We start from the raw sequence: 15,872 nt of genomic DNA, 5'->3' as shown, positions 1-15,872 counted from the left end.
CACCGGCTGATCGCCACCCCTTTAATAAATTCCGCTTCGGGGTGTTGAGAAAACAGGACAGACTGCACGTGTTGTTTCTCTACCCGTCACATCTGGTGGAGAATGCGGAGTTAACACCGAGAAACGACACGAATGAAACGTCCTGCATATCAGGTCTTTATCTCTCTCTCTCTCACTTTCTACCGCTGAAGGAAATGGACGAGATCACGCGCCAGCTCACAGAGATCTCCCTCCGCCAGCAGCAGTTCACGGAAGCGCTGGGACGACGGCAGGACCGTACAGAGCGCATTGTGGAGAGGATAAGCGAGACGATGGCTACCAGAGTGTCCCCACCGGATCCCCAGGCGAAAGCACACCTTCTCCTAACAAAACTGGGGGAACAAGACGACATAGAAGCCTACCTCCATACGTTTGAGGTAATTGCCACACGGGAGAACTGGGTCAAGACAGAGTGGGCTCGGATTCTGGCGCCGTTCCTATCCGGAGAAGCACAACTGGCGTATTACGCCCTCCCACCCCCGACCAATGAGAGCTACGAGGCCCTAAAGGCGGAGATTCTTGCCCGGGTAGGGCTGTCACCGGTGAGCGCAGCTCAAAAATTCTTCCAGTGGAGCTACAATGATCAAGTCCCGGTGAGAGCTCAGGCCGCCCAGATCTCACGGATCGCCCATCTTTGGCTGCTCGCCGGAGAGCCCTCAGCCGTGCAGGTAGCAGAAAAGGTTGTGGTCGATCGCCTCCTGCGAGCCCTACCCCGTCGTCTCCGCCACTCGGTCGGCATGCGCGGACCTGCAACTCTCCGGAGCCTGGTCGAGTCGGTGGAGTAAGCAGAAGCCTCTACCGCCCGTGAGACGGGAGAGAGAGAGAGACTGCCGCCCCGGAGGGTGAACCTCCCATGGCGACCATCGGAGGGTACCTCACGACCAGGCAACAGACCAGCGGCTCCCAACCCTGTCGATGAGCCAATGCCAACAGAGCCGTCTACACCGAGCACCAGGATCTGGATGGCGGGCTGCACGGGGCACTGGCCGACCCCACCTAGAGCACCGATGAGGACGGTGCACATAAACGGCCGGCCGGTTACAGCCACCCTGGACTCAGGAAGCTCGGTGACGCTGGTCCAGCCCGGGATTGTCCCGCCCCATACTGAGAGGTCGTCCATAATCCCCATCACCTGCGTGCATGGAGATACGCGGGAGGTCCCTGCATGTCGGATTACTGTGGCCACACGACAGGGATCTTGGGCACTGGAGGTGGGGATCGTGGATGACCTACCAGTACCAGTATTACTCGGGCGGGATTACCCGGGGTTTGGACAGCTGATGACTACATCCAGCAGACCCACCGAGCAGGGAGGCCGCCGTCGACGACAACCCCGGCCGAAGCTAAGGAAGCGCTGCCCGGCTCTGATGGCTACGGAGAGCGAACGGGAGGGTGAGTACCAGGACCCTAATCTCTTCTCTGACCTGTTCCAACAGATAACCGGCGGAGGCTCTTTTGGAAAGGAGCAAAGAGAAGACGAACGACTCCGAAACTGTTGGAACCAGGTACGAGTAGTCGAGGAAGAAGTCCGAATTCCGGGGCCACACACCTTCCCGTATTTCATCATCAAGAACGGTCTGTTGTACTGTGTCGCCCAGAGGCGGGGGGAGGAAAAACAGCTATTGGTGGTGCCAAAAGGAAAGACGGCAAGCATTTTGGAGCTGGCTCATGCCCACCCCATGGCGGGTCATTTGGGAGCCGCCAATACGGCCCAACGCATCAAGGACCGCTTCCACTGGCCCGGCCTGGACGCAGAGGTCAAAAGACACTGCCAAGCCTGCCCGACGTGCCAGAAGACGTCCCCCAAACGGCCTCCCCCCAGCCCTCTCATCCCTTTACCCATCATCGAGGTACCCTTCGAGCGCATAGGGATGGACCTGGTGGGACCGCTGCCCCAAGTCTGCCCGGGGACATGAGCACATACTGGTCATAGTCGACTACGCCACCCGGTACCCGGAAGCCATACCCCTGAAGAAGGCCACCTCCAAGGCCATTGCAAAGGAGCTGTTCCTCTTCTTTAGCCGGGTGGGTATCCCCTCGGAGGTTCTGACTGACCAGGGGACCCCGTTTATGTCCAGGTTGATGGCCGACCTCTGTCACCTCCTACAGGTACAACAACTACGCACATCCGTGTATCACCCTCAGACTAGGATCGTCCAGCACGAGATTCGCACCCCTCCCGGTCTCATCATCAGGCAGCGTCCCTACCGGGTCCCGGAAGCTCGCCGGCTGGCTATAGAAGAGGAGATCACCCGCATGAAGGAGTTAGGGGTGATAGAGCCCTCCCGCAGTCCCTGGTCGAGCCCTATCGTGATGGTCCCCAAGCCCGATGGCACTCTCCGCTTTTGCAATGACTTTCGTCGGCTAAACGAAGCCTCCAGCTTTGATGCATACCCCATGCCCCGAGTGGATGAGCTTCTCGACCGCCTTGGAAAGGCGCGCTATATCACCACCCTGGACCTGACGAAGGGGTACCGGCAGGTACCACTGGCTCCAGATGCGAGGGAAAAAACTGCATTTAGTACCCCATCTGGACACTGGCAGTATAAAGTACTCCCGTTTGGGCTCCACGGGGCTCCAGCGACCTTCCAGAGGATGATGGACATACTGCTAAGGCCACATCAAGCATATGCAGCAGCATACATTGACGATCTGGTCATCCACTCGGAGAGCTGGGGTGAACACCTTGACAGATTGCGGAGAGTACTAATCGATCTGAGAAAGCGGGACTGATTGCAAATCCACGTAAATGCCACCTGGGGCTCGACGAAGCTCAGTACCTGGGGTTCCGGGTCGGAAGAGGTCTGATCCAACCCCAGGAGAAAAAGGTGGAGGCCATCCGGAAAGCCCCACGGCCTCGGAACAAAAACCAGGTACGAGCTTTTCTGGGACTTGCGGGCTACTACAGATGTTTCATCCCTAACTTCTCTTCGGTAGCCAGCCCCCTGACCGACCTGACCAAAAAGGGGCAGCCGGAGACGGTCAGCTGGAACCCGGACGCCGAACAAGCCTTCCACATCTTGCAGCAGGCCTTGTCCTCCTCACCGGTACTGCACGCTCCAGACTATAGCTGCCCCTTTACCCTCCAGACAGACGCCTCGGACACCGGTCTGGGCGCGGTGTTATCGCAGGACTGCGGGGGTGAGGAACACCCGGTGGTTTATATCAGAAAGAAACTCACCCCCGCCGAAACCCGATATGCCACAGTCGAAAAGGAGGCCCTGGCCATAAAGTGGGCAGTCCTGGAGCTCCAATATTATCTACTGGGAAGAAGTTTTACCTTGGTAACAGACCATGCACCTCTCCAGTGGATGGCAAAGGCAAAGAATACAAACGCTCGAGTAACCCGCTGGTTCCTGGCGCTCCAGGACTTCCACTTCACGGTGAGACACCGAGCCGGGGCCTCAAACGGAAACGCCGACGGTCTGTCGAGGATGTGGTCAGGTTGGACGTCCCGGTCAGGTAAGACCCCTCCCCAACAACCACAACCATCAGTCAGCAGGACGTCCCGTAGTTACAAGTCGACGCTTAGGGGGGGGGGATGTGGCGAGTCACCCCTGGCGCAATCAGCGTCGCCATGGGAACAGACGGAGAGAACGAGGCACAGCTGTCGGTCGTCAATCAATCATCAGAGCCGGCATAAAAGCCTGCTTCACAGGAAGCACAGGGAGCTACGACTCAATGGTAAGAGTGTATCTAACTGTTGTCTCTCCTGTACCTTTTGCCAGGCTCGGATTATTGACGGCCAACAGCAGCCAAGGATTCGAGAACCCACGCACCCAGCCACTGCGCTACGGACACGAGGGAATTCACGGCCACAAGGGAAATCAGGGATACACGGGACTACACAGGCTCCAGGGATATCACGGACACGGGACTACGCCAGGAACACGGCTCACCACCCCACCTCACGGCACGGGATATCGGAGACGGGCATTTGTGTGTTTTCTCACCGGCTGATCGCCACCCCTTTAATAAATTCCCCTTCGGGGTGTTGAGAAAACAGGACAGACTGCACGTGTTGTTTCTCTACCCGTCACATCGAGCTACAATGCTGACCTGGCCAAACACACTTAAATACATACATTACATACAAAATACTTAAATAGTGTTTATTTCCTGTGTCATTCAATGTGAATGTTTGAATACAGCGCAACTGTAATATAAAACTAAATAATTAATAAATGATTATAATGTCATTGGCCCTGGATGTATGCTTCATGTGTAGTGATGTTCTATGCAATAACAATAATGCAAATAACCAAGTAAACAATATGTTGTGATGTTTTTGAGAGGTGTCATAAGAGAAGTCAGAGCTAAGACCGAGCTGTCTTTAAATGTTATTTACTTTACGCTCTTGTTGTGTCATGTGGTAACACTCGTTTGTAAGGTTTTCTGAACTTGCTGTGGCTGTTGTGACAGCCTTTTACCGCAAAACTTCTTTGCGAAACTTTTTAACCATTAACAGAAATGTCCTCTTACAAAGTAACAAAACGGAAGTGCAGAGCATCAAACAGGAAGCACACCGGCCTGGCTGCGATTCACCTCAGAATCATGATCGAAACTACTGGAAAACTCCACCATGAGGCTGGTGGGCCTGACGCTTCAGATGTTCTTTATCAAAGGATGTGGAAACAGCCTCCTTGTTTAAACAGCTCGATTTCGTCCCCATGTTTAACCTTGCACAGAGCTCGCACTCTCCTTAATAATGAATCCTTAAGTCCCAAAAAGAATGCATACATGTAACCTAAAGTATGGAATGTGGGTCTAGTAAATGTATAAATGCTTGTGTTACTCCCCTCGAGGTTTAATAAAGGCTCAAGTCGTTCTTGGGTTTTCACTGGCATTTATTCGATGACAAGGTCTTCAAACATGTCTTTACATGTCCCCTTATTGCTCATTCACATTGCCGTCAGAACTGGTATAAATAAAACACAGAAACATAATTAAACCTTACATTCTTGACATATTTGCAGGCAATACAAAACAAAATCACATAAAAAACTGAGAAATAAAGCATACATTTATGCCATGTAAAATAATATCTTAGTTAGCTTGTTACAAAAGCATATGCGTAACACACATAAATGACAAGGAAAGAAAAATATACCTCATTGGCCGCATAGACTCGAAAGGGTAAACTTCAACTTCACGCCTCAACAACAAACCCATGGAAACAACAACCCATGAAAAATTACAATCTTCCGCAAGACAGATGACTCGCAAATCGCAGCACATATCTCTCGATCCTAGCGAGTGCAACCATACCGCGTCCACATAACAACAAAATGACAAGTTCCACACTGAACAAAAAATAAGTTCCCACCTTTTCTACAAAGTTTTTAACAAAAAGAAATAAACATGAAATTAGCCATGAGACATTATTTATTTCAAACATATGATTTTTAAACTCTCATATATTTATATTTTAACTGTGAACCATATTGAGAGAAAATATATGGGTTGGCTTTGACGGCAGCTACAGCTTGCATATCGATAAAGGATTTTACAAAATATCTGTCCTAATTCAAATATTCCCCAAAATTGGTCTCAGTCAGCAATGCAAACAATACAAGGTTCATGTTTACTTTTAGCAGCATCACATACCCCCCCCCGGCCTCTTGCTCCAAATAAATGTGAATTTTGTTTACACCACAAGCACTTTGGAGAGACAAAGAGTTTGATAAAGTAGTTTAACAATGAAGATCCCTGCGGCTCTAAATGTGATCTTATTGCTCTGTGTTGGGGCTTCACTTGCTCAAGATTCAGTTACACCAGCAAGAATCAACAACATTGAAGAAAGACTGAGAATCACTGAGGCCATTCTGGGCGAATTGAAGAGAGAGAACGTAGGTAAAACATCGTCCTTTTGTCTTAACATGATCTATTTTTTATCGCTTATGTGTGTTTAGCTTTTGTCCTTTTCTTTAATTATTGTTCGTTATTCTATTTGTAAAATACAAGAATTGCTTTGTTATAAGATATATATGTATATATTCTGAACAGCTTTGAGGAGTTTAACACAAGCCTCAGAGATCAAGCTTGAATCTTTACAAGCAGAGAATACAGGTGAGTAAAAATGAATTCTACTGCACTGTTTTTCTGTTTTCCCCGACACTAAACCACTACGTCCATTTGTCCGTCCACAGCCAGAAAGGTTGCCTTTTCAGCTGGACTTTTGGCATCTGGAACACAACAGACTGGACCCTTTGAAGATTCAAGAACTCTGGTCTACCAAAAAATCTTCAGTAACATTGGAAATGCATATGACTCAAACACTGGTAATCCATGGTGTTCATGTGTATATAAAATACAGATAAACACATAATGAAAGGCGTTGTGCAGGGTTTCTAAATTCACATATTTGTGTTATTGCAGGCATTTTTACAGCACCGGTAAAAGGAGTCTATTTCTTCAGATTTTATGGTCATTCACATCCTGGGAACACAATGGCGGTCAGTCTTTATAAGAATAAAGATCGGCAGTGCTCAGTGTATTTTCACAAGCCCGAGAGCAATCCCAATGGTAACGGCAGCAATGGTGTTGTTCTTACGCTGGAGAAGGCCGATGAGGTGTACACACAGCTGTGGAAAGACAGCTGGGTTTATGACGATGAGGCAAGCTACACCAGTTTCAGTGGTTTCATGCTTTTCCCTTTATAAATCTCAGATTCTTTAGCCCACCAGAGGACGTGAAGAATTCTAGATAAACAATATTTACAATGTTATAAAATAAACAATAAAACCAATAATAAAATTGCTTACAATTAAAAACCCAAACGTAGCATCATCTTATTATTAGCGTTGATGAATAAATGGGCAATTCTAGTGTTATGGATGTGACGTTTTCAGTCAAAACTTGACTTTCAGTTTGAATTCCACTAAATCCCTCCAGACATCAGAATAATATCAGTCTGTATATTAGTTTTCTGTTTTAAAAGAGAGTCAAATGTATGTGTGTATGGATGTGACGAAATGGACACATGCGGTTTTTGGGAGACAACGTCCTTTGTAAGATTTCTATGAATCAAAATGCACAAACCAGAAGTGATGATCCTAACAAATGGAGGAGAGATGCTTCTTTAAGAACATAAAATAATTACTCATTTTTCACGTGTCCATTTATGAGCAATGTGAGCCGTTATGGATGTGACAATTCCCTTATCTGACTAAAGAAAACTTTAAAACCCACACAAGACGTTTGAGAGACACTTCACATTGGTGTTTGAACCTCCAAATATTGACATGTGACCTATCAGCATGGGGAAACAGTTGGTTAGATTTTTTCATATTAAGGTTTATATTTTTAAAGAATTGTTCAAATGACATTAGGTTAGACGTCCAGTGATGGAAAACCGTAGAAACAAGATATATGACACATTGATTTCCTTGTTTAATCTTCATTCAGACTTCTGAGCACAGATACAGAGTTTTCCAAATCCAAAAGATTCACCTTATAGTTTATAGTTCACACACCACATGCATCTCACGAGCACAGTTCATGTCATTCCATCCACCATCTAGATTAAAACAACTACACAGTCCTCTTCCCCCCTTTTAATTATTTGGCTCATTTTCATTCCATTTGGTGAAAGTTAGAGGTTGGTTACCAGCGCCGACTCCTTTGTTCAATTCACTTATTGAAGCCAGCCCTGGCTTTCTTAAGGTCTAGTAAACAGGTGAATTGTTGATGAATGTTTGTGGGTTCTAACTGCATTTGTGTTTTATACTTGGCTGTCTGTCAATATATATGGTGTTAAGTTGTGATAAGTATGCCCTCATATGTTATACGTAATCAAGTGTTATTTGAATATGTGATGTGATCTTCCTTATATGGTCATATGCAAAATAAAGACTTCTCTTCCGGTTTAAGATAAATCCGATGAGTGTGAGCGTGATCTGTACCTCCATATAATATAAGATATTGCCGGTTATTATACGCTAGAAATGGCTGCGCCAACATATGGGCTTATGTCATTTCTGCTTGGTGCGTGGGAGGTGTGTAACCCAGGTTAAAAACAAGTATAAGCAAAAAGTAATAGCAGAATATACATTTATTTTTGTCCTTTAATTATTTTGTTTAGAAAATTAGTCCTTTAGAGTATTTAAAGTCCTTGAAACCCTAAGAAAAAACGGTGTTTAAAGAATTTATTTGATTTGTTGAAGCACACTTTGTATTTTCTGTATCTTATATTTTCCATTTCCTGTATTTTATTTGATCTTTATTTATTTCTCAAGTTCCACAAAATTTGCGCAAACCAAAAACTAAAAAATCAGTTAAACCTTATACCTTGTGTGAGTGTATTGTTGTGACATCCTTATTCTCTACAGGCGAATATTAGTCTTCTGATTTAACTGGTCCATACGCAGACATTTGTGTAATGATGTCCAACTCGTTTTACGAAGAAAAAAGCCTTAAGTTTTCAGAAACATCTAGAACTTTGTCTGATGGGGAAATTATTTTTTACTGATTCAGTGTTTTATTTTTGTCATCGTAATTTGCTAATTATTTAAGTATAAAAATATATAGCTATTTATTGTATGCCTATTTTATGTTTTTTATTTAGCCTATATTATATTTATATTATTATTTTCTGTCCTGGTCTGTTGCACCGATGAAGATGATTGAAGATCCAGATGAGAATTTCATTGACGCTAGCGCGTTATTTTCATCTTCATTTCGTGGCAGGACAATTTTCTCCCGGCTTCAGAGCAGATGATTTCTGCCTTTTGGAAATTCACCACCAGCCCATTGCTGACAGAAAATGTATTTCCGACTTTCTTGAACACGCTGAATCTGAAGACTAAACATAAACAGATAAAAAATGATTTTAACAGCTTTAGATGATGTCTTTTTATACTAAACTTAAATTTGCATTGTGCGATTCATATTAATGTGAAGTAGTCTACCTGTTAAGGATTTGACATCTGACTGAAGTTTCGCCATCACTGTGCTTTTAACATCACCGCCTATAAAAGATGAAAACACTCAGAAACATTTGCATTATAAAGACAAGACTGTGAAGTTGCTGTAATAATCTGGCTAGATTTACCATTTACACAATTTACAGGGGATTATAAATAAGAAACAATGATGTCACTGTTATATCAAGTTATGTATTATCATTATTATTATTATTATTATTATTTATTCTATATTGTTGTGTACAGTAGATCTGGGCCGTATTCACAAAACATCTTTAAGGCTAAAATTACGATTTAGGAGAAACTCCTAAAAATAATGGTTGTGTCTGTCATAATGTTAGTGTCATGAACTGTGACAGAGAACCCAAGTGCAGGCAGCGAAACGGGATGAAGGGGTTAACAAGACTTTAATGACTAACAAAACACAAAACAAAGGCCCACAATGGGGTAAAAGAACATACGAGAACTGAAGGAGGACTTAACTAAAACAGACTAGCGCTAACACTCACAAAGACTAACTACTACAAAACACTAAGACTAGATTTGACTGACTAAACTAAAGCAGGTTTCATGTACAAGACAACAAGAATGGCATACAAGTACAACGAACGAGCACAAGACAATAGACAAGAGGGCATTAAATAGGGGAACAAACACAGGATAATTACTAAGGGGCAGGTGAAGGTAATGAAACACTAAGGCTAACGAGACAAAAGGCGGGGAAACACTGACGAGACACGAGAAAGCACATGGCATGTCAGAATCAAAACAAAGCCATGCCTTTCTCACACAAAACCTAAGGCTATGCCATGACTCCGCTGCAAGACCAAGAATAAACATGACATGATAGCGGAATCATGACATAAGCCCCCCCCTTAAATGAAATCCCCCCCCCCAACAAAGTTCATGGGGGGTTGACTAGAGTCCATGGGGGGAACACCTGAGTTCATGGGGGGAAGTCCAAAGGGAGTGGGACATGGGGGAACAGTTTTTGTCCCTGGCGCTCGGAAGCGCGGAGTCCCAGGGGACTTGGGGGGCGGCGCTCGAGAGCGCGAAGTCGCCGGCAGGGCAGGGCTTGACGCCGGCTGGAAGGCCGGCAGGGCAGGGCTTGACGCCGGCTGGAAGGCCGGCAGGGCAGGACTTGACGCCGGCTGGAAGGCCGGCAGGGCAGGACTTGACGCCGGCTGGAAGGCCGGCAGGGCAGGACTTGACGCCGGCTGGAAGGCCGGCAGGGCAGGACTTGACGCCTGCTGGAAGGCCGGCAGGGCAGGACTTGACGCCTGCTGGAAGGCCGGCAGGGCAGGACTTGACGGGACCACCGGGACCACCGGACTTGACGGGACCACCGGGACCACCGGACTTGACGGGACCACCGGGACCACCGGACTTGACGGGACCACCGGGACCACCGGACTTGACGGGACCACCGGGACCACCGGACTTGACGGGACCACCGGGACCACCGGACTTGACGGGACCACCGGGACCACCGGACTTGACGGGACCACCGGGACCACCGGACTTGACGGGACCACCGGGACCACCGGACTTGGGACCACCGGACTTGGGACCACCGGAGGCCCGCTGAACGATCGGGCCCTCCTGCCCGTATGGCGTCCCCCCAAAAAATATTTGGGCTGAGTCCCGGTGTTGTCTTCCGGCTGGAGCTTCGGGCTGGACAATACACTCCTCCTCGGCTTCCCTTTCTTTGACCGGCTCACGGTGGGTGTAGCCGGCTGCGGAGAAGCGGTGGGGAGCTCGACTAGCGCCATGCTAGAGTCGTCGAAGGGAGCAGAGGGTGGGGAGAGGCACACGGCCCCGATTTGCAAAACCCGACCCTCAGGGGCCGAGTCCAAGAGGGCCGTGGAGTTGAGATGGTTTGAGACCCTGGGCGTATCCCGATCATAAATCCAGCTGACCAGATCTGTGAAACCCAGGGGTCTCAGCCTCCTCATCTCCGACTGGGAGATTGGCTCTGCAAGGCAGCGGTTGAATATCGCCTTCAATTCCTCCTCAGAGAAGCAGCCTCGCTTGGCGGTTGCCAGGAAGTGGTCGGCGAAGTCCCAAATCCTGGAGCTTCCCTGGCGGAGGCCAAAGAGGAGGTGCGCCTCCTTGACACGGTCTCCCGGGTCCATACTGCCTGCTGGGTTCAGTTGTGGCTCGTTCGTTCTGTCATGAACTGTGACAGAGAACCCAAGTGCAGGCAGCGAAACGGGATGAAGGGGTTAACAAGACTTTAATGACTAACAAAACACAAAACAAAGGCCCACAATGGGGTAAAAGAACATACGAGAACTGAAGGAGGACTTAACTAAAACAGACTAGCGCTAACACTCACAAAGACTAACTACTACAAAACACTAAGACTAGATTTGACTGACTAAACTAAAGCAGGTTTCATGTACAAGACAACAAGAATGGCATACAAGTACAACGAACGAGCACAAGACAATAGACAAGAGGGCATTAAATAGGGGAACAAACACAGGATAATAACTAAGGGGCAGGTGAAGGTAATGAAACACTAATGGGAAGGCTAACGAGACAAAAGGCGGGGAAACACTGACGAGACACGAGAAAGCACATGGCATGTCAGAATCAAAACAAAGCCATGTCTTTCTCACACAAAACCTAAGGCTATGCCATGACTCCGCTGCAAGACCAAGAATAAACATGACATGATAGCGGAATCATGACAGTTAGGACTCTTGTATAGGATTATTTGTGCTGAGATTATTTCACAAAGCGTTTTAGCGCTATAGAACCTGTGAGATGTTAGGGGTAGTGAACGACTATAACCCATAAGACAAACTCACAATGAGCTTAACCATTAAGACTATGTGCTAACTGTTTATGAGACAGGCAAAATACTTACAATAAGCAGAAAATATACTTTACATTTATAAACATTACTCCTTTTTCTAAATATTTAAAAAATCATGTTTATTGTGATATAACATTTTTACAATTACATTTTTTGTCGAATCAAGTTTAGATTTGTGGAAATGTCCCCACAGTAACAGACCGATGTTGACGGACGTGTCAAAGTTAACAGCAACAGAATGATAACATGTTTATGCCGTGATCCTCTCATACTTTGATGAATTACGCATTTAAACACAACAGCTTACTTCTTAGAATAGGGAATAAGGAATAGGGAGGAAAAAAAGCACTAAAGTGGAAAATATTCTAACAAGGTTACGGTTTGGACACACTAAACCTAATAAAACTCCCAAAATAACAAATAACACCCAACAGGTTTCTGTGAGCACTGTGGATTAGAAGAGTCAGTAAACATGTTATTTGTGTTTGTCTAAAGTTTTTCAATAATCGAGAAATAATGAAGAATGAGCAAAGAAAGAGGGAAGTGGATGAACCAAAGCTTATAAATATAAACACTTATGGAATAGAGAGTTTATTTCTTTATCATTTGAGAACAGAGTTGATTAAGATAATTTATAAGATCTAAATATGATTCATATGAAAAGGGTTTGTTGTCTTCAAACGCTGGTTCACACTCCAACACAGTAGGTGGCGATAAATGCGCCTTTACGTTGGCGCTACCCGCCATACACGGAAAACAGAAGAAGAACATTTGTTGGTAGGAGTTGTATTTCTTGTAAATGACATCAATTGTTTTTTTCAGTCTATGATAAATGTTCATTACAGGTCATAAGAGAGAAGATAATTCTATCGCTTTTGATAAACTGGCGGCTGCCTGACGTCCGTGTGAGCGCGTTGTGAAGAAAAGTGAAGGATGTGTTGTGAAGAAAAGTGAAGGATGTGTTGTGAAGAAAAGTGATGGCGAAGTGAAGGATGTGTTGTGAAAAGAAGTGAAGGATGTGTTGTGAAATGAAACAAGAACCTGATAACAGAATAGTATTGAAGAAAGGTTGAAGTTCTGGTCTTATCACACTGCTTTTGTCCGACAGTGAGACGCCATTGTGAGACGAGATGACGCGCTGGAATGAAAACAATCTCCCCAAGAACCCAGTGAACACCGTTAGAAGTGTTGATTTTTAGACACTGTATTAACATTCTTGCTTGTTAGAAAGTTTGAGAACGTTATTCAAATGTTTCAATAGTTTGTTTCTTAAACGTCTCCACAATGTTGTTGCATGGTTACAAAAACGTTTTGTGACATTTATTGTCTCTATAGATAATGTGAAGCTGACGTCACGCACTAGGTTGCGGTGGCGCCGCCATATTGGGAGGTTAATACTCCACTGCAATTATTGTTTTGATATGTTCCGTTACTTGTTTTGTTTGATATTTGGACAAATCCTTAGTGAAAGAACATTTAGCTTTTACTGAACGACTCTGCGTAATGGTATTGTAGTTTTTAACACAGAAAGATCGACCACCATAGTTTTATTTCACTATCAAACAAAACATTAAAACACTGCATTGTAACAAAGCTTATTGTGCCAGAGAGAAGGGATTGTTTCATAAAAATGAGAGATAATCTGAATGAAATATGCCTCTTGTTTCAGCATAAAAGACTAACAGTGTGGAAGTGGTGTAAAAATGGAGATTGTTAAAGAGGAGATTGAAGACATAAGTGTTTCAGATCCATGCCAACTGAAAAATGAAGATACTAAGGAACAACCAGGTTGGTGTCCATTATTGACTTTTTATTAACCAAAAACGATTAATGATGAAACATTGCGGTCAATTTCCAGATTTATTGGATGTCGTTTTGAATAGAAAAATGTACTGTAGGGTTGGGAATCGAAAATCAATTCCAATTTGGAAACACAATCGAAAGGCTTGAATTGGATCGGAAACAAAAGGAATAGGATTCGGACACTTGAGATTAAAGCTTGAATTCCTCTTCTCAATTCACGTGTGTATATTTTCAGAAAAGTACATGCGTTGTATGATCTGCTTATATCTCAATAAAAGCCCTTCTGAAAATAAACAACGTCTAGCTTCAGTCATGCGCTTGAACCAGAGGCTTGTTCTTCCGGCAGATGGTCCAGTAAGTTCCGGTGATGAACTCTGCATTTTTCGTTTTTAAGCCAATATGATAACGTCTACTCTGGCGGGAGCTTTCGTCACAGTAATTTGCCGGAAAAACAAGCCTCTGGTTCACATGCAGTTGAGGATAACAGAACCTAGAAATCTATATGGATATTTCTCTTAAACAAACGCATAGATTCGATTCGGACGACCTAAGTTGAGACGACGGAACAGTGTAGAGCAGTTCTTTGATCCCACTCGTCCCGCCTACCTTACTACAAAGACCTTTATAGAACATGAAATATCACAAACACATTTGCTTTTTCTCGTTTTACTTTAGATCTGGTGGAACTGAAAGATGAAAGTGATGAACTGAATAGACTGGAGGAGACGCATCAGTATCACAAACCTCATCATTTCAAACTGGAGGAAATATCTTCTGGGTTCTCACAGATGAAAAATACTTCTTCAAAAACAACAGAATCTTTCACTTGCCCTCATTGTGAAGAGAGCTTTGCTTTGAAAACAGACTTTGAGCTGCACTTAAGAGTCCACAATGGAGGAAAGATTTTCACCTGCCCTCAGTGTGGAAAACAGTTCTCATACAAAGACAGACTTGCAAAGCACATAAGAACTCACATTGAAGAGCGTCTGTACTCATGTGTTCAGTGTGGAAAGAGTTTTAAACGGAACGGTGCGCTTAAAACCCACATGATAATTCACACCGGAGAGCGGCCATACCCGTGTCCTCAGTGTGAACAGAGTTTTAGACAAAGTGGAGCGCTTAATGAACACATGAGAATTCACACTGGAGAGCGGCCATATAAATGTCTTCAGTGTGGACAGAGTTTTAAACAGAGGGGTGCGCTTAATACTCACATGACAATTCACACTGGAGAGCGTCCGTATAAATGTCCTCAGTGTGGAAAGAGTTTTAAACAGAGTGGTTCGCTAAATAAACACATGACAATCCACTCTGGAGAGCGTCCATACACATGTGTTCAGTGTGGAATGAGTTTTAAACAGAGTGGTGCGCTTAATTACCACATGACAATTCACACTGGAGAGCGTCCACATCAATGCCCTGAGTGTGGAAAGAGTTTTAGACAGAGTAGAATGCTTAGAAGCCACATGAATATTCACACCGGAGAGCGTCCATACACATGTGTTCAGTGTGGAAAGAGTTTTAGACAGAGTGGTGCGCTTAATAACCACATGACAATCCACACTGGAGAGCGTCCATATAAATGTCCTCAGTGTGAAAAGAATTTTAGACAGAGTAGAATGCTTAGAAGCCACATGACCATTCACACCGGAGAGCGTCCATACACATGTGTTCAGTGTGGAAAGAGTTTTAAACAGAGTGGTGCGCTTAATACCCACATGATAATTCACTCTGGAGAGCGTCCATACAAGTGTCTTCAGTGTGGAAAGAGTTTCAGACAGAATAGTGCACTTACTGTCCACAAGAGAATTCACTCTAAAGAGTCTGAATTACCCAGTTAGCCTCAGACGTCTCACCCACCGGCCAAACATTCAAAGCCATCATGGTTCCCAGACCTTCAATATGTGCTCACATTCTGGAGAAACACCATTTATCTGTTATGAGTGATAAAACATGTATCTTTAAATAAATAGAGAAAACCATGCAAAGCCTTTTTGTGGAATATGTTTCTTACTGAATGACGATGGTAAGAATCTTTAGTAAATCCATAATGAAGAGAAGTGAAGTGTTTGAGTGTTGTGTGAGTATTAGAGCCAGTTAAGCAGCATCACATAATCCATACTGGAGAAAGAGCGTCACTGGAGAATAAACTTCATAAGTCTACATATAGTGCAGATATGAACCATTATCGGATCAAGTTGTTTACTGACACACACTCAAGAGTCAAAGTAGGCAATGGTTTGCATTAGCATATTTGTCTCATAATTGTTGCAAACAGTAAC

The 15,872-nt window shown here is 44.9% G+C and overlaps 2 protein-coding genes across 4 annotated transcripts in view; both read left to right on the top strand.

The window, feature by feature from the left end:
• LOC306891788 (uncharacterized protein) overlaps positions 1–15,767 on the top strand; it is a 213,279-nt gene extending 197,512 nt beyond the window's left edge. The window contains exons 1-3 of one of the 2 annotated variants that reach the window (XM_079452321.1): positions 12,470–12,564; positions 13,457–13,575; positions 14,266–15,767. In XM_079452321.1, the coding sequence (XP_079308447.1) occupies positions 13,491–13,575; positions 14,266–15,431 (1,251 nt within the window). In that variant the 5' untranslated portion in view covers positions 12,470–12,564; positions 13,457–13,490 and the 3' untranslated portion in view covers positions 15,432–15,767. Of the gene's footprint in view, positions 1–12,469; positions 12,565–12,797; positions 13,576–14,265 lie in introns of those variants that run through there. The other variant, XM_079452322.1, reaches the window with a different exon arrangement.
• Positions 5,656–11,950, top strand: cbln13 (cerebellin 13). 2 transcript variants are annotated; one of them, XR_013786401.1, is made up of 6 exons: positions 5,656–5,892; positions 6,046–6,108; positions 6,189–6,320; positions 6,418–7,643; positions 8,606–9,303; positions 11,667–11,950. XR_013786401.1 is itself a non-coding variant. In XM_079452349.1 (4 exons), the coding sequence occupies exons 1-4, from the start codon at positions 5,739–5,741 to the stop codon at positions 6,699–6,701; spliced, it is 633 nt and encodes a 210-aa protein (XP_079308475.1). In that variant the 5' UTR covers positions 5,656–5,738; the 3' UTR covers positions 6,702–8,323. The 2 variants fall into 2 exon arrangements, 1 of the variants encoding a protein (XP_079308475.1); XM_079452349.1 differs by lacking the exons at positions 8,606–9,303; positions 11,667–11,950 and having other exon boundaries at positions 6,418–8,323.
• Positions 15,768–15,872: the final 105 nt, after the last annotated feature.

The sequence above is a fragment of the Barbatula barbatula genome (assembly GCF_947034865.1).
Source record: "Barbatula barbatula genome assembly, chromosome: 3".
NCBI lineage: Eukaryota > Metazoa > Chordata > Actinopteri > Cypriniformes > Nemacheilidae > Barbatula > Barbatula barbatula.
Note: the sequence above shows the minus strand (reverse complement) of the source record. Positions and strands in the feature narration are given on the sequence as shown.

Bases quoted from the DNA above. Each gene is read 5' to 3' on its own strand.
- cbln13 (XM_079452349.1), top strand. From the start codon at position 5,739: ATGAAGATCCCTGCGGCTCTAAATGTGATCTTATTGCTCTGTGTTGGG. The intron at 6,109-6,188 runs GTGAGTAAAAAT...GTCCGTCCACAG, and splicing joins TTTACAAGCAGAGAATACAG to CCAGAAAGGTTGCCTTTTCA. The intron at 6,321-6,417 runs GTAATCCATGGT...GTGTTATTGCAG, and splicing joins TGCATATGACTCAAACACTG to GCATTTTTACAGCACCGGTA.